A 27,225-nucleotide genomic window follows, 5' to 3' on the forward strand; every position below is an offset into this window, starting at 1 on the left:
TATATTTACGTGAACATTTCCTTTAACCCCCAACCCAAACCCCATCCCTAAACCGAACCATATTGCAGACCGTGTTCCAAACTCGTGTTTGTGAAGCTTATGTGATTGGTTGATATATATGTCATATGTTTTCAAACAAATGAAGTTGTATGAAATTGTAACAAAAATTGCCACCTAGTTTTGTGAAAAATTATCATGTTGGTACAGCCTTAATGTGAAAAGGGTCAGTCTTGTTCAAAGCAGGAAAAGTGCGACTCTTTGAATTAAATCAACTGAGATCAGGATTTACTGCTCACAGCTGGAGTAATGTCTAGTGCCACCACACAATTGCTGTCTAGTCTCTTCCTCGCCTGCTTCATCACAGTCATCAAACTTTATTAACAGGACTGATAGACCCTTATGACACATTTTCACATGAAAATAAAAACAACCTGTGAAAACATCACAAAAAGTTAAAACGTTATTAAAATGAATTGTCTTTTTAATAGTCTAAAATGCCTATAATTAAAGATCTGCTTAGCTTTCAGATATAAGGTGGATAAATAATGTTCATTAACTTTTCTTTTTTTTTTTTTAATCAAGATTTTATGTTAAGTTTATATTAATATATGAATCTATAATGCAAAAAAAAAAAAAAAAAAAAAAGAAAGAAAGAAATCAGCAAATTGCATTAAACTTCCATTTTACCAAGGGGGAATCAGCCAGTTCAGCTATTTTAAAATGTGTTGTTTCCGACATTTCAATAAAAACAGTCAAGACCTAACTAAGAACATCCCAGCACACGTTTCAGGTCCAATAATTCTACTTTCATCATAATGGGGTATCATGCATGCTACAAGCTACCGTACATCCAGTGTGTAGCATGCTGGCATCAGTCAGACAAGATTATCTAAAAATCTGTAATACACACTATGGTTTCTGGTAATTATTTGAAGTAAGTTGGTTTGTGTGTGTGTGTGTGTGTGTGTGTGTGTGTGTGTGTGTGTGTGTGTGTGTGTGTGTGTGTGTGTTGCCAAATGTGGTACAAACTTCCCGTCTTCTTGCTGTTCCATCAACATCAGCAGTGCTCTAGATTTGAGCCTCCGCCAATCATTCTTTTCTGAAGGTTTCCCATGAAGTAAATTGCTTTATCAAGGTTGTGCCATTCTGTTCAACATGCCTGATGAATTTAGTATGCACGGGTGTGTGGGGGTGGGTTTGTGGGTTTGTGGGTATACATGCACAACATTCAAAACCTTTCTTTCTGTGTATATGCTGCTGTATGTCTGAATTGTCCAAAATTAGTTTGGGATTTGCTATGATTTTATCAGTTGGGGCAGCAGTATGAGCATTGATTGGTTTGTGATTGGTTGTCTGGCCATCATGTGCACAACACAAAAAACAAAACAAGAAAACCCTTCATTTTTAGCCAATACTGGTGGGAAACCAGATCCCAGATCTCTGCTTTCCCTAATACTGCACATTATTAAAGGTCTAATGAAATACTAAAGTGTTTATTTTTTAAAGCACATAGCCACAAATGAAACACACACACACACACACACACACACACACACACACACACACACACACACACACACACACACACACACACAGCATGAAGCAAACCAAATGCTCTTGTAATTTTAGCAAAAACTTAAGGTTGCCAAGTGCATGTTACTACTAGGCAAACAAACACACACATTACCATAAAGCACACACATACACACACAGCTCAAACTCACAACAATAAAACATTCAAGGAAAACAACTACAGCTGTAAATATACAAGAGAAATGAAATCAGCTCTGAGCTTTTGGACAGCCCTGAACTAAATACATCATACGGATGATATGAAAGCTGTTAATGATGCTGGAAAACTCCAATAAAACACAGTCTAGAATTACAGACACGCACGAAACGGTTTGTGAATTACATCACTATCACACCTAACCGTCTTGCATTTACAAATTCACAAACATCAACATAGAAGTTATACAATCAAACCCCATAACAATACCCTGCATCTTCTCAATGTAAATACTAATGAAAATACATAACAGCAAATAAACCCAGAATATAATCGAAATGGAGATAAACCGATTATAGAACTGAGGTACTGAGGCCAAAAAAAAACTTTCCAAAAACTGGGGGTCCATGCCCCTCCCCTGAATACAAAACACAAATAAATACCTCTGTGACATGCTAATGAAAACTAAAATGAAATGAGACATAAATAAATGTGAATATAGTGGCAATTACTTTAAAAACAGACTGTAGTTTGGAGTGCTTCTCTTTGCAAGTTGCCCGGTGGTTCATTTACAAATTGGCCTTGCCCTCACCTGTGGAACATTCTTATAAAATAACAAACCTTTCTTTTTGTTTTGGAGAGTAGAGGATGAAAAAGAAAGAGAGGGGGTTAAGAAAGGGAAAGACGGATAGAATTTTCTTTATCCCACTTTGTAATTAAGACCAGCACAGAGCCAACGAGGCATTCTCTGTTTGTGTGTGTGCGTGTCTCTCTGTGGGTTTGTCTGCCTAACTCCATCCCTTGGCTCTCTCTGTCTCTTTTCCTTGTGTTCATCCTGTCGTCTGCACGTCTCTCTGTCTTATCCCTCTTTCCATTTTGCCATTTTCCTCTGTCTCATGCACAGGGTGAGATAACGATCCAGCCAGCTGCAGATTACAGCTGGAAACGGAAGCCCTGTTTGTCTATGTGTGTGTGCGGGTGCCTGGGTGAATCTGTTTCTGTATGTGTCTGGCAGTGTATTTCTGTTAAATATTGTGAGGACCAAAATGCCCCTATAAAAGAGGAAAACCTGAAATCAACCTACATTGTGAGGACTTCCCAACTGTCCCTGTAATTTAAAATGTTTAATAAAAGTACTAAATCCTGTTTCAATTTAAATAAATATGCCAATAGTTTTCTATGGGGGATTGGGGTACTTACTGTATAATGATAGTAATACCAACAGTTTAGTGGATGTTCTGGGATGCTGGACTGGCAGAGAGTAAAAGTGCTCTTGTTCTGACGAAACAATCGCTGTGACTCCCTGCCTTCATCTGCTTCTAATTGACTCTCTCCTCTTCCAAGCTACCCAATCCCTCCTTCCTTATTTCTGTGTAGACGGGTGTGGAGGAGAGGGAGGGAGCTGACATGATGTATTCTGATGATCTGAGGGAGAGCTGGGCTGAGTCTCAGAGGGCAGCCCAAGCCAGCCTGCACATCACACGAATAACGTGGCAATATGCCCAGACACACAAAATATGAAATACATTTTCTCTCTCTCTCTCGCTCTCACACACACACACAAACTTGTTTTTATATTATTGTGGGGACTCTCCATAGACTTCCATGCATTTTATGGATTTTGTACAGATCTAACAGTAATTTCTATCTCGCAGAAACCTTTTTGCATTTTAAAAAAAACAAACCATAATTTAGCATGTTTCATAAGCCATTTCCCTCATGGGGACCGCTGGCTGGGCCCCACAAGGTAGGTGATCTCAGGTTTTACTATCCTTGTGGGGACATTTGGTCCCCACAATGTAGATTAAACACACACACACACACACACACTCACAGACACAATATTGTCCTGTTCATCTCTCTGTGGTTCGATGCACATTGTGTATAATTTATAGTTTTATATCATTGATTTGGCAGGTGCTTTAAGCTAGTTTAGAAGATTGCAAGCTTTAAATAGGCTAAAATAGGTACTAAAAAGTATTGCTATATTTGCATCATGTCTTAATAAATGTATTGCAAAAAAACGCAAATGTCCTGGCTCGTGACTGGGCTGGGTGCTGACTCCCAGGAAGTCGTGAGCCCCCGCATACTTTACGAGTCAGTTTATCTTCTAATCATACGCGACACGACTTTACGACCTGGCAAATATCAACACGAAATCACATGAATTTTCACGCTATTTACTGTTTATGAAATTATCCACTGTATAAGCAATTACCAGAAAATAAACAGCAACATTTAATTCTCCCAGCATACCAATAATCAACATGATCTGACTGGCTTGGCTGTGTCTGAATAAAGTAAAAACCCTGTAAGAATTGCGAACAGCATCGCAAGCTAAAACACACGATTTCACACCTGACAGCTGAGTGATCCTCTTTAAAATATTCGTACAAGGCTCGCTGCTCCTGTCAAAGTTCGTTCTTCTGTGCTTTTTGTTGCCTCCTGAATGGACCACTTCAGGTAGATTGTCAAATCGGCTTGGTCAACCATCTACATGTTACATTTCAGACGACGGTGCCTGAATATGTTCGGTAAGTTTAACAGTGATTGGTAAATCATAAGCTGCATGTAAGCCGCTCGGCTCCACACGCAATACCACTAACATGATGCGAGCCGCGGCCACAAGAGCACCAACGATTTCCACACTTTCACAGTAAATGTAAACAGACGCACACGGAATTCATAATTAATTTGTATTTTATATAATATTTTAGAAATATTTTTAATCAAAGAAATGTGCTTAAAAGTAATTAACTGTAATCTGAATACAATTGTAAATAAAATATTAAATACATTTAAATTTTATGCATTACACTAATTCTTGCAGATTATAGATAAATAAATTCTTCCACTAATACTTCAGAATCAGATTACACCCAACAATGATGGTGACTGAGGATAACAATCTCACTTTTTGTGTTCCATGGAAGAAAGTCAAATGGGTTTGGAACAACATTTGGGTTAACTGTCCCTTTAAGAGTGAGGGAAAGAAAAATATGACATAACACTGTTAAGGCACTCTGCACATATTTTCCATCAGGGAAAAAAGTGTCACTTCACTCTCTTGCCAGTGTTCAGAGAGCATAGTGCGTCTCCTTGGGAGTCTGTGTGCACTTCATCTGTATCTACTGTGACTTAGACAGCTTTTTCTTGTTGGAGTGTGTGCATACATGCTTACAGGAGTCTTTCATGTTGTAATGGAATATACTGAAATTGACGGAGGAGGCTGACCCCTTCGGAAGTGTGCAGTCACCTTTATCCACACACGTACTGTAATGTTCGACATACCTTAACACTAATAATATGACAGCACACACGCTTCCATGTATTCTGTCATCAGGTCGCATGTAATATATGTACTATACACACAGGACACAGTCAAGTCAACATATGCCTGCCATTAGCAAAACGCACAGACACACATACAAGTTCTCTGGTTCTGGTCTAGCCTGCAAGACGCTGGCCTGCAGGCAGGGCTGGCACAATCTATGTGTGAAATTGGACTTTTCTGCACAAGATTTGCCGTGAAATGGCATGTTTGTTTGGGCTTATATTGAGGTGTAATTTCTGACCATGGTATAACAGAAAGTCACAATTAGTCAATTCAGACTTTCACTGTGTCCTAACCTGTCACGGCACGATGAAATGACGAAACAGGGTCCCCTCAAAGGTGCAGTCAGTCGTCTTGGACTTACACTGACATTTAGGGTCATAGATAAAGCATAATTTAAACAAAAACGTTTTTAGCAGAGGTGTAGAGTAACAAAATACAAATACTTTCTTACTGTACTTAAGTAGAGTTTTTTTAATTTTTGTACTTTACTTGAGTCTAAATATTTCTTTGGACTTTTACTTTCACTTCACTACATTTTGAAGACACAATGGCTACTTGTACTCCGATAAATTTCTCCAGACCCTTTCGTTACTTTTGCGACTGAACACTGCAAAACAATAGCAGCTATATGTGCAAAAATACATGGAGATTCTCGAAAGTGATGTGTGATTTGTGGAGTCTAATCTTTTAAATTTGTGATTTTTATACCTTGAAATGTCTGGCCACCATTCACTTCCATTGAATTGACCTATAGAGCTGAAATATTCTTCTAAAAATCTTTTTATGTGTTATGCTGATGAAAGAATGTCATGCGCATCTGAGATGGCATGAGGGAGAGTAAATGATGAGCACCACCGATCAAATAAGTTGCCATTGGTTTAATGAACTGTTCTGTAATTTATGCAGTTTACTTGTAATTTTGACACTTAAGTAAATTTAATATCAGTTACTTTATTAATTTTACTTAAGTCATTTTCTCATGAGCTACTTTAACTTTTACTTGAGTCAATTTCCATGAAGTATCTTTACTTTTACTCAAGTATGACAAATGGATACTTTATACAACACTGGTTTTCAGGTATAGATGCCATTGTAGAAAAACAGTATTCACAATAAGACATGATTCATTTAATCCACGAGTGAAGGTGCCCAATAACAGGGCAGTTACTGAGATTAATTCGGCTGGTCATGTGATTCTAACATGGCAGCCCGGGACCCTCTCCATGTAGAATAAAACAGCTTTTATAAGGTTACTGATATGACAAGATCAAATGTGAGTCATCATCATTATACAGTTGTGCTGTCAGACGATAATCTTTTTAATTGCGATTAATCCCAGATTTTGAAAGTGCTGAAATTTGACACTATAGAGTATATACACCAATCAGCCACAACATTAAAACCACCTGCCTAATATTGTGTAGGTCCCCCTCATGCTGCCAAAACAGCGCTAACCCGCATCTCAGAATAGCATTCTGATGCTATTCTTCTCACCTTTCTTCTCATCTGCAAACATTGTCAGTTCGAACCAGTCTGGCTATTCTCTGTTGGCCTCTCTCATCAACAAGGCGTTTCCATCTTCAGAACTGCCACTCACTGGATGATTTTAGTTTTTGGCAGCATTCTGAGTAAACTAGAGACTGTTGTGTGTGAAAATCCCAGGAGATCTGCAGTTACAGAAATACTCAAACCAGCCCATCTGGCACCAGCAATCATCCATTTGATTATCTAATCAGCCAATCGTGGGGCAGCAGTGCAGTGCATAATATCTTTTGGACAGTGGCATGATTGTTGGTGCTAGATGAGCTGGATGGAGTATTTCTGTTACTGCTGATCTCCTGGGATGTTCACGCAGAACAGTCTCTAGAATTTACCCAGAATGGTGTAAATGGTATAAAGATATTTATATAGCCTTTGTGATGTCCGGTTTGTGAGTGTATCATTCTTTTGAGTCGATAATTTTTAATTAATTGAAATCGGTTAAAGAAATCTGTCAAAAGGATTCATTAGTGAATCGGTCTGTATCAAACTCATCCAGTAATAACAAACAACTGGAAAGGTTATGGAAAAGTCACAGAAATTCATTGGTCAATAAGTGTGGTTTTTGTCCAAACCAGCTGTGACCATGACAAAATATTTTGTTGATGCTTGGTGTCCATTTGGTATCACACTGGAAGCTCCGCCCACAGTGAAATCTCATTTGTCCAAAATATTCCTCCACATAAAAGTATATTAAACCTCAAATATGCTTGGCTGATGATGATTACCTTTGCAAGAGCGTTCCACTTTCAGTTAAATACATCACGTTAAATACATCACGTTGCACCTCTTGAGGGCACAATTTTACATATGACAGAGACACAGGTAAACACAGGCTGAAACATGTGAAACAGAAATACACATACACACAATCAGACAAAAATAAACTCACACACACACCAACATCAGCAGACACACACGCATATGCACACACATAAAAGGAAAGCAGTGCAGGAAGGACTGGGAGGAGATGAAAGGAGAATAAACATTATGATGAGTATGAATTGTAGCAAGAGAGAGAGAAAGACTGAGAGATGTTGATAAGACTGTAGTTTTGGTTGGGGAGCGGCCCTGCTGCGTTCCAGATCTGATCTGCGACTATGAGCAGAAGAAAATGACACACATCCCCATAGTCAGTCATTTCTGTCTGCTTCTAATTCTGCTTTCTCTCTCAAAACACACACAGGCTTGCCTGTATGAATGAACAGGAGCGGTCTGGACTCTTTTTCCCAGTTTCCATTGTGCATTTATCTTCATATTCAAACTTCAGTGCTCTGCTCATGTTTCAGCATGCCCTCCAGCAAGAGATTGCAAAAAATACTTATAGTTCAAGGAGAATTACAATGTCTGAGGGCATTAAATGAATGAAAGCCGGTACCCGATATAAGACAGAACTTGGAGGACTCTATCCCTCTCTCTTCCTCCCTCTCTCTCTACCTCTTTCTCAGTGGAATGAGCATCAAATGGTTTAGATGCTATCAGACATCCCGGGGTCTGATAAACTCACAGCAGTGGGAATCAGTTATCTCCCCCAGTGGGAAGGACCACTACAGTCTTCTCAGAATGTGAAGGGATCAGTGGAAGAGTGCTGTATACACACACATATGTTTATTTTGTTATCTAAATGGGAACATACATAGACTTCTATTGTTTTTACATAAAGCCAGTTATAATTACTAGACTAACACTAACCTTCACCTCAGATAAGAGATAGTTTACCCTAAAATGAAAATTCTGTCATCATTTACTCACCAGTACATTGTTCCAAACCCATATGACTTTCTCACATAAAAGGAGATGTTAGGTGGAATGTTAGCCCCAATCACCATTCACTTTCACTGACAAATTATTTTCACATACTGGGAAAAGTAAATGTTAGCCTCAGACGCCATTCACTGTCACTGTATCTTTTTTTCTCCATACAATGAAAGTGAATATGTTAGCCTCAGTCACTGTTAACTTTCACTGTATCGAGACAATGAATGTGCCCACAGGTCTCTCAACCTGGCTTTGCCGGTCTAGCTTGTCTCCTAGTTGCCCAGCCTAACCAGGTGAAAAGTGTCCAAAACCCCTCTAAAACCAGCCAACCAGCCAGTCTGGTCGGGCTGAGAGACTAGCTAAGACTAAGGGATGTGGTTATGGAGAGTGTATTCAAAAGTATCAGTTTTTAGTAATGGAAAACGCCATAGTATGAATGAGAGGCAAAATCAATGCATTTTCAAACTAAAACAGATTAGTGGCCTTGGTACATTAATATACAATGTGTGCATTTATAGACATTTTACAACAACATGGAAAGAGCTCAGAATTTAGAGCAGAACGATCTATTTTATAATTTCCAACTGAGGTCACTTTTTGTCCCCAAACTATAGCTGTGTACATGCGCACGCACGCACACACGCACACACACACACACACGTAGTGTTTCCATGTTTTATGGGGACTTTCCATAGACATAATGGTTTTTATACTGTACAAACTTTATATTCTATCCCCTAAACCTAACACTACCCCTAAACCTAACCCTCACAGAAAACTTTCTGGATTTTTACATTTTCAAAAAACATAATTTAGTATGATTTATAAGCTGTTTTCCTCATGGGGACCGACAAAATGTCCCCACAAGGTCAAACATTTCGGGTTTTACTATCCTTATGGGGACATTTGGTCCCCACAAAGTGATAAATACACGCGCACACACACACACACACACACACACACACACACACACACACACACACACACACACACACACACACACACACACAAACAGGGTTTAATAAATGTTCTTAAGCCCCATCCAGCTCGGCTTGTCTCTACCGTTGTGTTTGTTCAGAGCTGTTGGCTTACAGGGTTCTGAGCTCCATTTGACCTCTGACCCCACTCAACAATGCTCCTCTCCTTCCACACGTTTATTCATCGCTCTATTCCATCTTTCCCCTAGCAACTGGCTTGAACATTTTTCTCTTTCTCTACCCAGTTTTTTCTCTCTTGTAATTCCCCTCTTTTTCTTCTCACAGCACAGAAGCAGCTGGAGCGCTGAGAAACAGTCGATTATTTTCCTCTTCTTTCGTCTTGTTTGCTTTTTTGTGAGAAGGGAAAGAATGGCTGAAGACTCCACTACTGGTGCTGCCAAGTCAAATGGCAGAGTTTGTTTTTGGACAAGTGTAAAAAAAGAGAGAGGGGGTGTGAGAGAGATAGAAAAGAGAAACTTTCTCCAGTGTCTTATTAAACAAACCCAAAGGGTTACTGCAGGCTGATGGTGCGTTTGAGATGGAGGGACTGTCAGAATGAAGACGACTGGATAGAGAGATTAGATATAGAGATGAAAAGATTTGTGTCAAACCAGGCAGAAGAGAAATGTCACCAAATAAAAGGTTTTCTAGGGACACCAGCTGCACCAATGGGCTACCAAACTTCTCTGTGTGGTAATTCCCAGGCTCTAAGAAAGAAAGAAAACTGGAACTTCGAGAAAGAAAAGAAAAAAAGATAGAGGTCTGGTCATGAAAGTGTTCCATAAGAATCTGTCAGAAGGAAAGAGGAACTTTGTGATAGCACGGCTGGGTAAACTTGCAAAAGGTCTGCACTGTGTTTTCGTTACGCCATTTGCAATCAGCTGCATGAACTGCCTACCTCTAAGTATGTTAAACACAGACAAGCAAACAAAAATTTTTTTGCAATCAACTAAAGATCAGAAAGCATGTCCATACCTAATGGGGTGCAGGCTTACAGAAGACAGGAAGAAATAAAAGAAGAATTCCAGAATAAACATGAAAGACCTGAAATAGTGCTAATTAACAATAAACAACTTTAAAAGCCTATGTTTATCATCTCTCACGGTCTGTAAACAACCTGTTTTACTGGATTATGGGAAACTAAATATTGCTTAATTGACCTTTGTAGTGTTTTGATATATAACTTCTAATTAATGACTAATAAAGACCAAGTGTCATCCTCAGGATGTAGGTTTGAAGTGGCCAGCTGTGTTTGGCTGCTGTCAACTCCAGTTTTTCTGCTTTTGATGGATAGTCTGAGCTGATTTTGGCACTCACTGCCCACCAACTGCACCTGTGCCTGTTTGCACTTTTCCCATAATGCCCCTGACCACACTAAAATAGATGAAATCACTTCCATCTGTGGAGCACATGTGCCTACATCCAGCTATTGTTTATTTTGCCATCCTCTTTTCCTCCATCCCTCTGTTCTGCATCTCAAAGATAGCCTCTCTCTGTTTCACGCATTCTTGTCATCCACCTCGTTTACAGTTCCTATCTCAACTTTCCATAAACAATGATCACCAGTTTGTGGATGCTAGAGAGCTAAATGGATAGAGGAGAAACAAAGAAAGTAAAAATAGAACAGAAGGTGCAAAAAAGTTGAGGCTACATGCTGTGTGCCCATCTGATTGGGTAGTTCTGAGTTTCAAAGCTTTGGATCAACAGAACTTCAAAACCTGGATCAACAGAACTTAAAGGCGAGCATGCTCACATGTTTAATAAAATAACATGTAGGCTATCTTTTTCCTCCTCTCATTTGGGAACATTACTTTAGAATTAACATTCTGCTGTTTGTTTATTAATTTCCCTCCCTCTTTTGGTCCTTTTCTCCAATTTTCCTCTCCAATTGCCAGTTAATTTTGAAATGCAGTCTTAGAAGAAGGTTAGAAGTTCCAGGATCAGGCGGGTTCAAATCTTTGTTGTGTGCAGAGGGGTTTCTCTGTTTATCCTGCTGAGAAAAACATCTCAAACCAGCCTAAGATCATGTGCTTGTCTTATCTGGTTTAAGATGGTCTCTCTACCTGGCTTAGCTGGTCTAGCTTGTATCCTAGTTTGCCCAAGATGGTGGCGGCTGTGGCTCAAGTGGTAGAGTGGGTTGTCCACTAAGTGTCCTTGGGCAAGACACTGAACCCCAAGTTGCTCCTAATGGCAGGCTAGAGCCTTGCATAGCAGCTCTTCCATCATTGGTGTGTGAATGGGTGAATGAGACACAGTGTAAAGCGTTTTGAATACAGCTAAGTTTAAAAAGCGCTATATAAGTGCAGACCATTTGCCATATAGCTAATCAATTAGCTAAAAACCAGCTAAAAAAGTGCCCAAAACCCCTGTAAAACCAGCCAACAGACCAGTCTGGTGCAGCTGAAAGTCTAGCTAAGACCAACAAACCAGGTTTAAGCTGATGCTGAGCTGGTTAAGCTGGTCGGTTAGCTGGTCTTCCAGCCTGACCAACTGAGAAGTCCCAAAATCCCTCTAAAACAGCCAACAGTCTAGCCTGACCAAGGTGAAAGACTAGCTAAGACCAGTAAACCAGGTTTATGATGGTGTTCAGCTGGCTTGTCTGGTCAGCTTGCTCTTCTCCCAGCTTGTCCAGCTAAAAAGGGTACAAATCACTTCGAAAACCAGCCAACAGGCCAGCCTGTCAAGGCTGGGGGACTGGTCAGGACACGCAAACCAGGATTAAGATAGTGTTCAGCTGGTAAGCTAGCTGGTCTCCCAGCCTTACCAGCTGTAAAGTGTCCAAAACCAGGCAACAGACCAGCCTGGCCAGACTGGAAGACCAGCTAAGTTCAGCAAACCAGGTTGGTTTAAGATGCATTTTTCAGCTGGGTAATTGGGCCACAAAACTCTCACACGTCACAAGACACACAGAAAAGTATTTCTGGGTAAATCACACAATTACATTCTGTGAAATCTCAATTACAGAGAGCGAGACAGAGCAAGCAAGCTGTGAAAATATGCTTTTGTTTAGCCCAATGGATGCTAAAGTATGTTCACACTTCAACAAATGAAATGTTCTCACACACTTCTGCCATCCTTCATCCCACACATACACACATAACGTCAGGCCTTAATATCTATGCACTCTCACACTCTGTTCATCATACGTACAGCAAAGGAGAGCAGAATGATCCAATTCTCTTTCCTGGCTCCCTCTCATTCTCTCCGTCCCATCCTTTAATCCCTCTATCCATCACATCCCAGTCATTCTTTCATCTCTCTATTTTCAACATGGAATGCGTTTAAGTTTAAGGGGAAAATCCTCATTATTTGGCAACACCACAGACTCAGGGCAGATGGGTCAGACACCCGTGTCATAATTTGAGCATGCAATGGCCCCTGCAGCAGCTGGCATCACTACAAAGCTCTCATGGGCGGGCACATACCATGGCACATATAGCCAGAGCACATCTGCACAGGAGGGCAACACCCCGACATGACAGGGCAACGTAAAAAATGAAGACAATAAAACTACACACGCAATACTGAAATAAGCAGCCAGCGATTACAAGGCCAGCAGGGGGTCAGCACAGAGCACAGAGTATTGGCTGGATGTAAAGTTAGATAGATGGAGTGCATTTGTGCTACTCTGGTGCTGGCTTGATCACAGCCCATTTTTGGATTACCGCATTGGCAGGGTGACAAAGATCAGCAGAACAAAACATTTTAGTAGATAAGCCTACATAATAACCCACCCCACCACCAGTCCCCATTCTCCATTTAAAGAGAACTTTATTCTATAGTTTTATTGGAAACATTTTTTATACGTCTGTAAGTGCAAGATGATTGATCAATATTTTTGATCTGCTCTTCCAAAAAGAATGCAAATATCTGCTAAATGGTCATTTTATCAATTTAGGAGTTCATATATATGGCATGGAAAGTTTATTGGAGAGAGAGAGAGAAAAAAAGGGGGATAAATGATTTGTCCCAGACTTGAACTCTTGTCCCCCACTTGAACTCTTGCCACAACTTAAAGTATGCATGTATGCAAATCACTAGGCCACAGCTCCAACATTTGTATTTTTTTAAAATACCAACCTTACTTTGAGGTTGGGAGTTCCAAACTACAGACCAAATTCACAGTACATTGTAACCTGTTTTTCACCAGAGAGTGCTCTGTTTTCTCAATGCTAAATTGATAAGAACAAACTCTCGTTTCCAGCTATTTTTCTGTTGCCTTTAAGCTTCTGTATAAATCCATCAGCCTCACTGCTCTCATAGTCCATTTTCATTACTGTATTTCTGTCACACAAGCTCACAAACACACCCTCTCTGCAAATCTCCAAGGCAATTAGCGAGAAGGGTTCCCGCCAGAATAGAGAGGTATAATCATGTACACAAATCAACTGACCACACATGATCGGGTATGAATGAATTAGCTAGAATGCACAACAGCATGAAATTTAATCTACCTTTCCATGAATAATAACAGGAAAAACTCCCCTCGCCGATCTCAAATGGGCTCTCGTCAAAATGCTTAACTGTGATTGACAGTCAGAGCTGAGGGAATCAGCCAATCAGGTGTGGAGTGAGAGAGGATTGGGCGGGAGTGTGAAGTTTAACCCAAGGAGTCTGGGACAGCTGCAGTTTCACTGTGGTCTGTAGCTGTTGCACACGATAAATTCTCTCTAAAGAGGGTTTACTTTTTATTTTAATGGGGGCTGTAAATTTACGACCCTTGAACTCGAGATAGAGTTATTTTTAAAAGAACACTCCGTCTTTTTATCTCTCACACATTCACTCTCACTTTCATGCCTGTTGCTCTGGAAAAAGGCAATTTTCTGCTGCATATTTTTACCTGGTGTCTGGCCTTATGTTGGTGTAATATTTAGGCACCTCTGAAAGGAAAATGTTCATATTCCATGGTCTATATTTATAGCATATGAATGAATAAATGTGTAATAAAAGTGTGTTTGTGATTATGTGTCAGAGTTGGCTGTTTGAGTCTGATGTGACATCATATTTGTATGTGTGGAAATGAGAATGACTAAGCTTGTGTACTTTATGAGCTAAAAATGAAAAACTGACTGACGTTCTCTCTCTCTCTCTCTCTCTCTCTCTGCAGGTGTTGTTTGCCCTCAATCAGACTCTGTTGCAGCATGAGAGTTTGCGTGCAGGCATTATGCAGGATGCCTTTACCACAGAGGACCTCATAACACACTACAACTGTGGAGATCTCAACTCCATCATCTTTAACCATGACACATCACAGGTAAACAAACAAACACAGACACAGAAAACCTCACACAGGCTTATAATTAAACTGTATACCAACAAAGTTTCTTTATGGCAAGTTGGGTCACTCGCCGGCTATTTATAACCAGGGGTGGTTCTAGGGTCAATGGATATTCGGGGCTAAGCCCAGACCTCTGTGGATATGTAAAGGGTCATTCTTGGATGAAAACAATTTAATATAATACACTTTAAATTAAAACTTGAAATGTCACATCTGTGAGGTGTCATTTATGTAATAAAACTTTAATTATTACTGAAACTAAAATGTGCCGCTTACATTTTTGTCCTGGCCTCAGATATGCTCAAAGATCAGAAGTTGTGCTTTTAAGAGTATGCAATATAAAATGTAATAAATAAATACAAAAAAAACCCCACTATATTGTCCCTTTTTGCTTTTGTCCTTTTCATAGCACATTGTGTATACTATTGATAGGATTGTGACAAATGAATGATTCGATGGGTGTTTAAAGTTAGTTAAGAAGATAGCAGGCTGAAATAGGAGCTTATGGGAAAAAATAGCTGTTAGATTTGCCAGAGTTTGCAAGGTTCATGGCATCATGTCATTTAAAAAAATAAAAATTAAATACGGAAATATCCTGGCTTGTGACTTCAAATTGGCAAATTCCTCGATTAATATCTGTAGATATTAATCTTTGTTTTCAGGGTTATATACCTAAATATTTGGTACTCACTGCATCAGGATGGACCAACTCGGAACAGTTTCCAATGTCACATCAAGAAAGGCATTCAAAACATTCATACACAGCTGCAGTCACAAGAGCTCTTGCAATTATTAAATAGTAACACAATGAATCATGCCCCCTGATGTGTATGTAAATTCTGTAATAAAACTATGGATTTCCCTACCATACGAGCTGCAACTGGGCGGAGAAATCTTCCAATGTTCATTATATGGTTGTAGAGGTGATGTCAGCAAGCGAAATCACTGACTTTTTCAAGCTTGAAGTACATCAAGAACTGCTCACTAAGGAAGCACACAAGGTGGACAAAACACAACAGAATACAGGAATCAAAGTTCTCACTACTTTTAACTTGACACAGCATCCTAAAACTGCCAGTGAGACACTCCAAACACATACGACTGAGGCACCCACATGTAAATAGATCGACAATTAAAAATAGCGCAGACGGAACGCAAGAACTCATACTGTGAGACCTGGACACATTTACCAACTCAATGCAAAACAGATTGCTGTCAAATGTAGGCTTTTTCAATGACTAGAGAATAAAACAAACAATATAATTTGTTCTTTTTGTATTGTCTAATCAGTGCTTTATTCATCTGCCACAATAATGCAATTTATTTTCATCTGAATTTCAATCTGTATTAAATATTTATTATAGGCCCTACATATTATATTTATAAATATTAGAATTATTATGCATTATTTTAATTAATATATATGTAATTAATTTAATAAAATTTGTAATTGATTGACAGCCCTAAAATATATATATATATATATATATATATATATATATATATATATATATATATATATATATATATATATATATGAACATTGGCGGGGCTAGGGGTGGGCTACCGGGACTCCAGCTCTGGATTTAAGACCTGGTATCCCACCCCTAGCTCCGCCCTGGTTCATTACACCTCTAGGCAGGTATTGTCTAGTACAGATCCTATCTACTTAAATAGGGAAAGATTGAAATCTCCAAAACAGTTGGTCAAGATTATAGAAAATACATAACAAGAATTAACATATTTCAAACTGCAAAATCTGACAACAATGGTATCTTAAATTGTGCTGCTTTAACTCAAATCTCAGCTGTGTCATGTGGGGTAGCCCCACCCACTGTACAATCTCATTGGTCCAAAATTCTGCTCCTCAGAAATGTACTTTAAATATCAATATCTTCAGATCAGCTATTATTGTGTCGTGCGGCGCAGCAGTTTCATGTTCGTGCTCAGAGAGGCCATAAATAAAGACTATACAGCCCATAAAAACAAACTGACACACACACACACACACACACACACGCATAGATGCAAAACCTTGCTTCTGGTGTGTGTATGTGTGTATATTATTGGAATTGTGTGTGTGCATGATGTATTGGAGTCATTATGAACTTAAAGTTTGAGCTGCAGCAGGTTCCCTCTGATGAATGGCCTATAATTCTCCACTTCACCCAGACACACGCTAACAGATTAAAGCTTTTCAACACCACACACACACACACACACACACACACACACACACACACACACACACACACACACACACACACACACACACACACACACACACACACACACAGACAGACAGACAGAATGAGAATTAACATTTAAGGAAAAATGTGAGGGAGCGATGAGAGGAGGAAGGGAGGGAATTGTACTTTGTTGTTCCATATTTCCTGCAAAGATCATACACAGGGCAGCTAATAGCTCTACTGTCTGAAAAGGTATCTGTGTGCTCGCTCCTTCTGTATTTTCTACCATTTTCCCCTTCATTGTCTCTCTATATTCCTATACTCCATGCAGAGCTCCAAACATTAATGCTCAAACTTTGCATTACAGTATCCATGTTGCTTTTTATTAATGATATTAAGAACTAAGATCTGATACTTTAGAGAAACATGCAAATTTGTGAATGTTTTGTCAACGAGGCATTTGTTCATCTATTCCTGTCAATCACGAGTCTTCACGACCAAAATATATTAATGGCGGTTTCATTTAATTCCTGTTACAATTCGTCCAACCTCTATATATAATACATTTATTGTGAACTCATTAACACATTAATGCCCAGATTTATTTTCTAGAAATGTATTTTAAATCAGAATTATATTATATGCACAATCTTTCATATGAGCATACTGTGCAGATCGAGTTTTGCAATTTGTCAGTTTAATCTTTAAACAAAGAGGTTTTAAATGCTGCAACTTTATTGACTGGTGAGCAAGTCTTTTGGTATAGACATTCTCATAGAAACCTCAAGATTATCTCAAGATTGAGATAAGATTTTCCTTACAGAAAACTTACCAACATTTTATGCCAGCTTTTAAAACATCTATTTACATGTATTTTAAAATGTAGTTACAGATATAAAGAGTGGTAGAACCTTCGGCAACTTTAGTTTCCCCAAGGCTTAAATGGTTTGATGTCATATTTGCAACTAGGGCTGAACGATTATGAAGAAATCATAATGAATTATTATTTCCCATGATATTGTAATTACAATTAATGCTGATTAATATAATTTACATTAAAATACCTATTTTGGGTGGATCAGCTGCATGCCGTATTCTTTATGTCGGCTACACATCCAAAACAAGCTGAGAACTGAGAATTCCTGAATTTTTCTGTTGCTTATTTAAACATCAGTAAATCAAGATTAGTTCAACTTCACATTGGCTCTCTTAGAAGCATAAAAAGCTATTATTCAAATTTTGAATCAATTATACACAGAAAGCTGTTTGTCTGTGATTGGTTACAATATTCAACCACTCCAAAAACCTGCTAAATAAAAAAATGTAATAAAAATTATTTGACCGGTATAAAAATATATCTTTTTTTTATTGCCATTTAGAGCATTTATTTGCAAAAAATGACAACTCGTCAAAATAAAAAAGATGCCGTTTTTCCACACCTTGATTGACCTGGCTGTGAGGCATCACCGATCCTCCATATGGTCGTCTAATGGTTAGACGGAGACCTGGAGAGGCCTTCAAGCCACAGTGTCTCGCAACCACTGTGAAATTTGGTGGAGGATCGGTGATGATCTGGGGGTGTTTCAGCAAGGCTGGAATCGGGCAGATTCGTCTTTGTGAAGGATGCATGAATCAAGACAAGTACAAGGAAGAAATCCTGGAAGAAAATGTGCTTCCTACTGGTCTGACAATGTTCCCCAACTCTGAGGATTGTTTTTTCCAGCAGGACAATATTCCATGGCACACAGCCAGGTCAATCAATGTGTGGATGGAGGACAACCGGATAAAGACCCTGTCATAGCCAGCCCAATCTCTAGACTTGAACCACACTGTCAACAGCCATATCACCCTGCAGCTCTTGACTGGTTGCCCACTAAAGATAAGCAGGATTGAGCCTGGCCAGTACCTGGATGGGAGACCTCCTGGGGAAAACCAAGTTTGCAGCTGGAAGTGGTATTAGGGAGGCCAGCAGGGGGTGCTCACCCTATGGTCTGTTTGGGTCCTAGTGCCCCAGTATAGTGATGGGGACACTATACTGTAAAAAGGTGTTAAACTGAGGTCCTGACTCTCTGTGGTCATTAAAAATCCCAGGACACTTCTTGTAAAGAGCATTTACAAGAATATTATTATCATTAAAACCTTTAGAATGTGATCAAGATGAAGATGGATGGCCACAAGCCATCAAACAAACCTGAGCTGCTTGAAATTTGGCTCCAGGAGTGGCATAAAGTCAAAGATTGGTAGAAAGCATGTCAAGATGCATGAAAGCTGTGACAGAAAATCATCAAATATTGATTTCCAAACTCTACCCAAGTTAATATGAACTAGTTTTCTTTGCATTATTCACAGTCTGAAAACACTGCAACTTTTTTCTGAAAACTTTTTTGTCATTTTCTGCAAATAAATGCTCTAAATGACAATATTTGTATTTGGAATTTGGGAGAAATGTTGCCAGTACTTTATAGAATGTTTTTATTTTACTGAAACAAATACCTCTAAATAGTAAATCCAGAGAAACTTATTTTAACACAACAGAGTAGACCAGTAGGCTGCTATAATTGATAGTTTTCATGATTAGTTAATTGTGGAAGCTGTAGCTGTATTCCATTAATTATGCAGCCCTAATGGACACTGAAATGTACAATCTTGCTCTTTAACTCTCCACTTCTTGGAATTGTGAATTCACATCCAGGCCTACAATTTCAAAATTCATATAAAATTAGAATTAAAACTAATAAGAAATCAAAATATAAATAAAAATCAGAAATTACCATTGAAATGAAAATCACTTTAACTCTCCAGCTTTTGTACAAATTCTGTTTAGATCTTGTCGAAGGGTCTTTATTCTGCATGTTATAGAAGAGGAGAGAGAGAGAGAGAGAGAGAGAGAGAGAGTGAGAGAGCATTACAGTAAAAGACTTCTTTAAAAGCATTTTGGATGCTAGCAGGGGAATAGCAGTTCATCTATCAGTGTCTGAACACACACACACACACACAGTTGAGCCAAAAGTATGGCTTTCAGCTCCGTAGCACTTTAGTTTGGTTGTGATAGTGCTCAGCCCAGGCAGGAATCTTTCAGATAAACACATACATACTCCAAGTAACATTTACCCCCTCTACCTCCCACTTTCCAAATTGTTCTCTCATTAGAGGGGTGTATGTATAAACACACACACACACACTCTCTCTCTCTCTCTCTCTCTCTCTCTCTCTCTCTCTCTCTCTCTCTCTCTCTCTCTCTCTCTCTCTCTCTCTCTCTCTCTCTCTCTCTCTCTCTCACACACACACACACACACACACACACACACACACACACACACACACACACACACACACACACAGCATTTAGATGTTTCTGAGTTCTGGATTGTAACAAGGGGCCACCTCACTGTTTCTCTTTTCTGTTTCTCTCTCTGTTCCTAGACCATTATCCATTATAAGGATCTCTGGAGTATGTATAGCTGGTCAGGACATAGGAAGTGCCTTGTTTCCGACCATCAATTAGAGCTAGATCCAGAAATGAGTCCCATAACCATACATATTAACCTAATGCTCTGCTCCCTTCAAAAGATCTATACACACTGATTCCAAACGTCTAAACACACCAAGTACCATTTGTCACCGTGACAAACCTTCAAAGGTGAAGTGTGTATTGCACTAATGCTGCAGAAATTAGACACTTAACTTTTGAAACAGTGCATTTCTTTGGACACTTTCATTCACAAACTAATAATATACATTCACTGGGCACTTTATTAGGAACACTATGGTCCTAATAAAGTGCCAGGCATGGTCTTCTGCTGTTGTAGCCCATCCATCTCAATGTTCAACCTGTTGTGCATTCTGAGATGCTATTCTGCTCACTACAATTGTACAGAGGGGTTATCTGAGTTACCGTAGCCTTTCTGTCAGGTCGAACCAGTCTGGCCATTCTCCGTTGACCTCTCTCATCAACAAGGTGATACCATCCATCATATTATTATGATGAAAGACGTGAACAATGTCCTATAGGCCCAATAATATATAATGCTGAATTAAACAAAGCAAGATCATTAATGCCTACTGTCACTATTTCAAAAGTCCGGTCACTTTTTAAATTCCTAATTGGACATTAGTTCAGTGTAGTTACAGTATTTTTAGTGTTGAAAGAATTTAGATCATTGATTCTGTACAGTAAGGGTAAACTACACCTTATCTCTGTGTTTGAAAGCATATTAGGCTTGTTTAAGTTCAGAGCTTGTTTTCTGTTGTCTATAAGAAAAACGTGCCACATCTGTCAAATGCAAGAATGCTGTGCTCATGCAGACATACTGTCAGCTCGCTCTCCAGAAGTCAAACATGCAATCAGCAGAGCAAAAGACATTTACACTTAACGTGGATGTTTACATGGATTTATACAGTAGGAACTGATATATTGCATCACTGATATAAAATGTATACCTAGAAACTGAGGTCATAAGAGCTCATAGTAACAGAATCACCTTAAAAATGACCACACAGACAGGCCCATGTTATCTTTATCACAAACACTTACCGCACTGCAATTTAAATCTTGAAATATCCACTTGTCTTGGTGTAAAATTAAGGCATTGCGTGATGAAAGAAAGTGTTTGCATTGAGCACTTGCTGCAGCTGCAGTGATGAGCTTGGCTCGAGTGACAGAGCGCTGCTGTAAAGTTCCGCAGTCGTAAAAGTCCTATTCAAAAATCTCTCAGTAAATTCAGCAATTATTAACACTTGCCCACACTAATGAAGTAAAAGTAAAAAACATTTAAGAGTAAAGAGTACCCACCATTAAGTACACTCCTAAAACTACATTTTTCCAAAAAGTTACTCAAGTAAATGTAACTGAGTAAGTTTAGCGTGTTACTACCCACCTCTGGACAGTTTGTACGACAGTTAATCATCATAATAATGAAAGCCCTAACATAGATAATTAATCATCGTAATCACAATTATTTGTTTGAAAATTAAATTAAGTAACATTTCATAATTGTGAAAGCCCTATGTGTACCTACATTGTTTGTTTGTTTTTGTTTTACTTAAATGATATGCTATTTCAATCTGAGAATAATGACTAAAATGAATGAATATGACATGATGAAATATTTACAAAATTTGAAGTATGTTTTTGTCAAAAGATACAAATTATGACTAAAATAAATTAAAAACAAAACAATTAACAGGGTGTAAATGATCCAAAATGCTGTCAATGTGGCATAAATGTCATCGCTGCCAAGTTTCTCACTCAGACAGGCTCAGATGTATTCCAAGCCTTTAGTAAAACTGCTCTTTATCTCTCCCTCTCAGCTTCCATATTTCATCAACAGTTCCCTGCCAGCTCATGATCGCTTGACGGCGCAGCAGATTGACAGTTACCTGCGACAGGAGCTAATTTACAAACGCAATGAGCGAATGGCACGCCGTGTATCCGCCCTCCTGCAGAGAAGCCCCACCCAGAACTTCTTTTTTGCTTTTGGAGCTGGTGAGTCAAACAAACCGCATGACTATCTCATACAAACACACACAGACTTTTAACCACTTGAAGATGAAGTCAGTTTACACTGACAAGGGCTCAGCCTAGCTATGCATACACAACACGTGATCAGTACACACATATTCACACACACAAACTCCCCCAGCTGGCAGTAAAACCAAATGGCCCTTACATTTTTCCCACAGCTAAGAAATGCACACATCACTTTCATTTATGTTCAATGTGCACCTGTGTGTGTGTGCTCACTCTCACACTCACTCTCTCGCTCTCTATCTCTCTCCCTTTCTCTCCTCTTCTATAACATGCAGAATAAAGACCATTCTATAAGATCTAAACAGAATTTGTACAAAAGCTGGAGAGTTAAAGTGATTTTCATTTCAATGCAAAAAACGCAGAAAGTTTTTATGAGGGTTAGGGGATAGAATCTAGAGTTTGTACATTATAAAAATCATTATGTCTATGGAGAGTCCTCATAAGGATAGCCGCAACAACATGTGGGGTATACAATAGAGCACACAGCACAAAATATTGTATACCACAGTGTAAATACAATTGATCTTCCAATTCCAATGTGACGAATGAACCAGAAGTAATTACAACCACATTTCAAATAAATATATACAGAATATTTATATATTCTGCCCCATTCTGCATTCCTCATTCTCCATTCTTCCAAATTACTGGCAAGCAACATTTCCCATCAGACATTTTTGTAACAATTCAAAACGTCATGTGAGCAATCTCCGAGACACGGCGTCTGGTCCAATAGAAACCAGGATGTTGTCATGTTCACATAAGCAATGGTGAGCGCAATCCGGTTGCATTTTTCGCTCTAAAACTAGATTTTTACTCCACTGATGATTAGGTTTAGTTGGGGTTTTTCTTAGAGTGTAGAGTTAATAAAATGTGCAATCCTGTGGACTGTGTTACGTCAACTCACTTATGGCACCACCCTGTGCACATTTCACCTCAACAATACTTTCAGTTTTGGCCACTGGATTGCACAAACCGATTTCAGCAGCAGATCTTCTGACCTCCTGTCACCAAATTCATTGTGTGATCAGTCTGGACAGAAAGAGAAGCACTCTTCTCTCCTTTGTGTGTATTCTCTGAAGCAAAAATGTAGATTGAAGTAAACAGTAATGGATCAGAATAGCACCCAGCTTGTGACTAAATCCAAACACACCAACCTCTGCACAAACTCACTCATACAGAGCAAGATGACTGGCAGTTTTTCTCATCTACATGCCGAGTGTGTGTGAGCTGTTTGTTTCAATTGGAATTCCAAGGTAACGCTAATAATGTTTCCTGAGCGCTGCATCACGAGGAATACCGGTGATGTGTGTAATGTGTATGAGCATTGTATGAGGTGATTAAACTATGCAGGTAAAGTGGTTTGAACAGGCCATCCATCTTTGCCCCATACCAGATTCACCTTTTCTTTAAAAAAGGCAAAAATATGGGTTACAGTGAGTGGGAGTAAATGGAAGTGAACGAGGGCCAATCCATAAACATTAAAATACTGTTTCAAAAGCATAGCCACAAGACATTAACATTATGCGTGATAACATGATTTTAGTGTGATAAAATCGCTTACCAAAATTTTCTGTGTATAGTTAAACACTCACTGAGCAATTTATTAGGAAGACCTGTACACCTACTTATAAATGCGATTATCTAATCATCCAATCATGTGGCAGCAGTGCAATACATCAAATAATGCAGATACGGCATCCATTGAGTGGCAGTTCTGCAGACGGAAACACCTTGTTGATGAGAGCGGTCAACGGAGAATGGCCAGACTGGTTCGAGCTGACAGAAAGGCTACCGTAACTCAGATAACCACTCTGTACAATTGTAGTGAGCAGAATAGCATCTCAGAATGCACAACAGGTTGAACATTGAGGCGGATGGGCTGCAACAGCAGAAGATCACATCTGGCAATTTATTAGGACCATAGTGTTCCTAATAAAGTGCTCAGTGATTGTATACTTCTATAGTTTTATTGCCCTGAAAATGTTACGCTGTAAACCCTGTAAAACAATGATTTCAAAAACTTTACAGCTCATATAATATATAAGTTTTAACAGAAGAATTAATGCAAGTGTTTTTATACAATTAAAAGCTTTACATTTCTGCCTTTAAACCCCTCAAAAAATTGCCTCCATTGACTTACACTGTAAGTGCCTAACTGTAACCTCGATTTATATATTTTAATTTTTTAAAGAAAAGGATTATTTTTGTGGTAATCAACATTGTCACAAATGCTGTCGATTGAGCTTAACTTGTATTTAACCTGGAATATTCCTTTATAACCAAGCCTTCATACTGACAATTTTGGTACAATTCTGTTTGTCATAAGAAAAGTTATCCTTATTCTCTGAAGTTCCTCTTTCCTTTCATCTCTTTTGCTTTGTTCTGTGACCTTATGAAAGCAACGTTACATAAGAGTCATAACAGGTCAGATTATAAGCGGTAACACACCACCATGCCACATCTGTTAATAGTACAGATCACACAAACACAAACTTCTCTCATCTGCTATTAGTATTTACATCCACAAAACACATCTACAAACACACACATGCACGCACACGCACGCGCACACACACGCGCGCACACACACACACAGTGGGGACTTTCCATTGAATTCTATTGTTTTAATATTTAGTTCACTCCATGGATCATATAGTCTTGTATCAAATTAAGGTAAAAATAGTTGGCGTGCTGTCCATAACGGAGGGGTTCGAGCTCAGGACTAGGCTTGAGCTCTGGGATCCCCCTGGACTACATGACTAAATCAAAAATAGAAAGATAATTTTTAAATAATTGGGGAAGGTGGGGGGATGCAGGAATATTTGTCACGTTCTGAGGAAAGCAGCCACTTATATAACCTTGGGATATGATTGGCAGGCCTAGATGAACAAACTCCTTCTGAACTTATGTTTGGAACTTAATTTAAAGGAATAGTTCACCCCAAAAAAATTATTTCCCTACCCTTATGCCATCCCATGTGGGTGATTTTCTTTCTTCAGCAGAACACAAATTAAGATTTTTAGAAGAATTTCTCAATACAATGCTCAATACATTCAATGCATACAAATTGGTCCATACAATTCAAGTGAATGGTGTCAGAATTTTGAAGCTCCAAAAATACCATAGGTCAGCATAAAAGTAATTCATATGACTCTAGTGGTTAAATGAATGTCTTCAGAAGCAATTTGATAGGTGTGGGTGAGTAACAGATCAATATTTAGTCTATTTTTACTATAAATTCTCTTCCCTACTCGATATTCACTTTAACTTTCACATTCTTCTTCTTTTGTTTTTGGTGATTTACCTTCTTCATGCATATGCCCCCTACTCGGCAGGGAGAAGAATTTCTTGCAAAAATCTACTTAAATTTTGATCTGTTTCATACCCACACATATCATATCACTTCTGAAGTTATTGTCTTATGGATTACTTTTATGCTTCCTTTATGCTTTTTGGAGTGTCAAAATGTTGGCACCCATTCACTTGCATTGTATGGACCTACAGAGCTGAGATTCTTCAGAAAATCTTTGTGTTCTGCAGAAGAAAGAAAGTCATACATATCTGGGATGCATACGGTTAGTAAATGATGTGAGAATTTAAATTTATTGGGTGAAATATCCCTTTAATTATATTTTGTATCCCCTAACTCTACCTTTACCCCTAAACCTAACTGACACACAAATCTTTCTGCATTTTTAGATTTGCATTAAAACATTATTTAGCATGTTTAGCAAGGTTTTCTCATCCTTGTGGAGACATTTGGTCCCCAGAATAAGCAAAACCTGACCCCCACACACTTTTGTCAATGCCTTATTTATAAGCAATATGTTGAAAAGTCATTTGTGAGCACACCAAGAAAAACAATTTTCTCTGTCTCTTAAACCTATCAGCTCATTTCCTAATTAGACATTTGCTGAACCATGTGTGTGTGTGTGGCATTTCAGCAGGTTTTCATTTGCCTAGTTCCTTAGTGCTGTGCAAAGCTTTGTGCTCTTATTGAAAACATCCCCATGAATTTCCTGCAATGGCCACAGCCCAGGCATCCCTCTCTTCTTTTATACACACTTTACATGGAAGCATTTATCTTCTAATGAATGCCTCAGGTTTGTTTTGCTGTCAATATGATATGCATAGGACACTAATAAATGACAAAGCTAATATCATAAACACTAAAGAACTGATACAGTCAGTTTTAGTGAACGTATGGGACATTATCTCTTACGGTTTTTGTATGAATGTGATCATTCATCGGTGTGCATGTTTGTGTGTGTTTAGAGGGAACTTGCAGCACATGTGTTCTGCAGTTGTTGTGTCATTCCTTACAGAAGTGCTTAGAAATAATTGCCTCAAAGTGCCCTTTGAAACTAACATTTTGGTAAGGTCAAATGACAAGACACTCCCAAATGAGAGAAAAATAGCAAATAAGATCTCGTTAAAGAAATGTTCCAGGATCAATACAAGTTAAGCTCAACTGACAGCATTTGTGGCTTAATATTGATTATAACAAAAATACATTTTGACTTGCCCCTCTTTTTCTTTAAAAAAAAAAGCAAAAATCTGGGTTCGGGTGAGGCACTTACAGTGGACGTGAATGGGACCAATTCGTAAACATAAAAATACTCACTATTTCAAAAGTACAGAAACAAGACATAAACGATAGGTTAACAAGATTTAAGTGTGATAAAATCGCTTACTTTTTTTACAGCCAATTTTACAACTTCGTTGCCATGACGATATAGGGTTAACAAACCCTAAAACCCTCAAATGTAAGTTACAATAGAGTAAAAATTACAATAAAATTTACAGCTGAAATAATACATGAGTTTTAACAGAAGAACTAATGTAAGTGCTTTTATAAAATTATAAGCTGCACATTTCTACCATA

General features: G+C 38.6%; 1 protein-coding gene across 2 annotated transcripts in view; it reads left to right on the plus strand.

Annotated features, from left to right (window-relative positions):
• Window positions 1–27,225, plus strand: part of LOC127620845 (metalloprotease TIKI2-like) — a 91,380-nt gene that overhangs the window by 40,970 nt on the left and 23,185 nt on the right. For both annotated transcript variants that reach the window (XM_052094108.1, XM_052094109.1), the window contains exons 3-4: window positions 14,448–14,594; window positions 22,118–22,292. In XM_052094108.1, the coding sequence (XP_051950068.1) occupies window positions 14,448–14,594; window positions 22,118–22,292 (322 nt within the window). The remainder of the gene's footprint in view (window positions 1–14,447; window positions 14,595–22,117; window positions 22,293–27,225) is intronic.

The sequence above is a fragment of the Xyrauchen texanus genome, chromosome 27 (assembly GCF_025860055.1).
Source record: "Xyrauchen texanus isolate HMW12.3.18 chromosome 27, RBS_HiC_50CHRs, whole genome shotgun sequence".
Taxonomy (NCBI): domain Eukaryota; kingdom Metazoa; phylum Chordata; class Actinopteri; order Cypriniformes; family Catostomidae; genus Xyrauchen; species Xyrauchen texanus.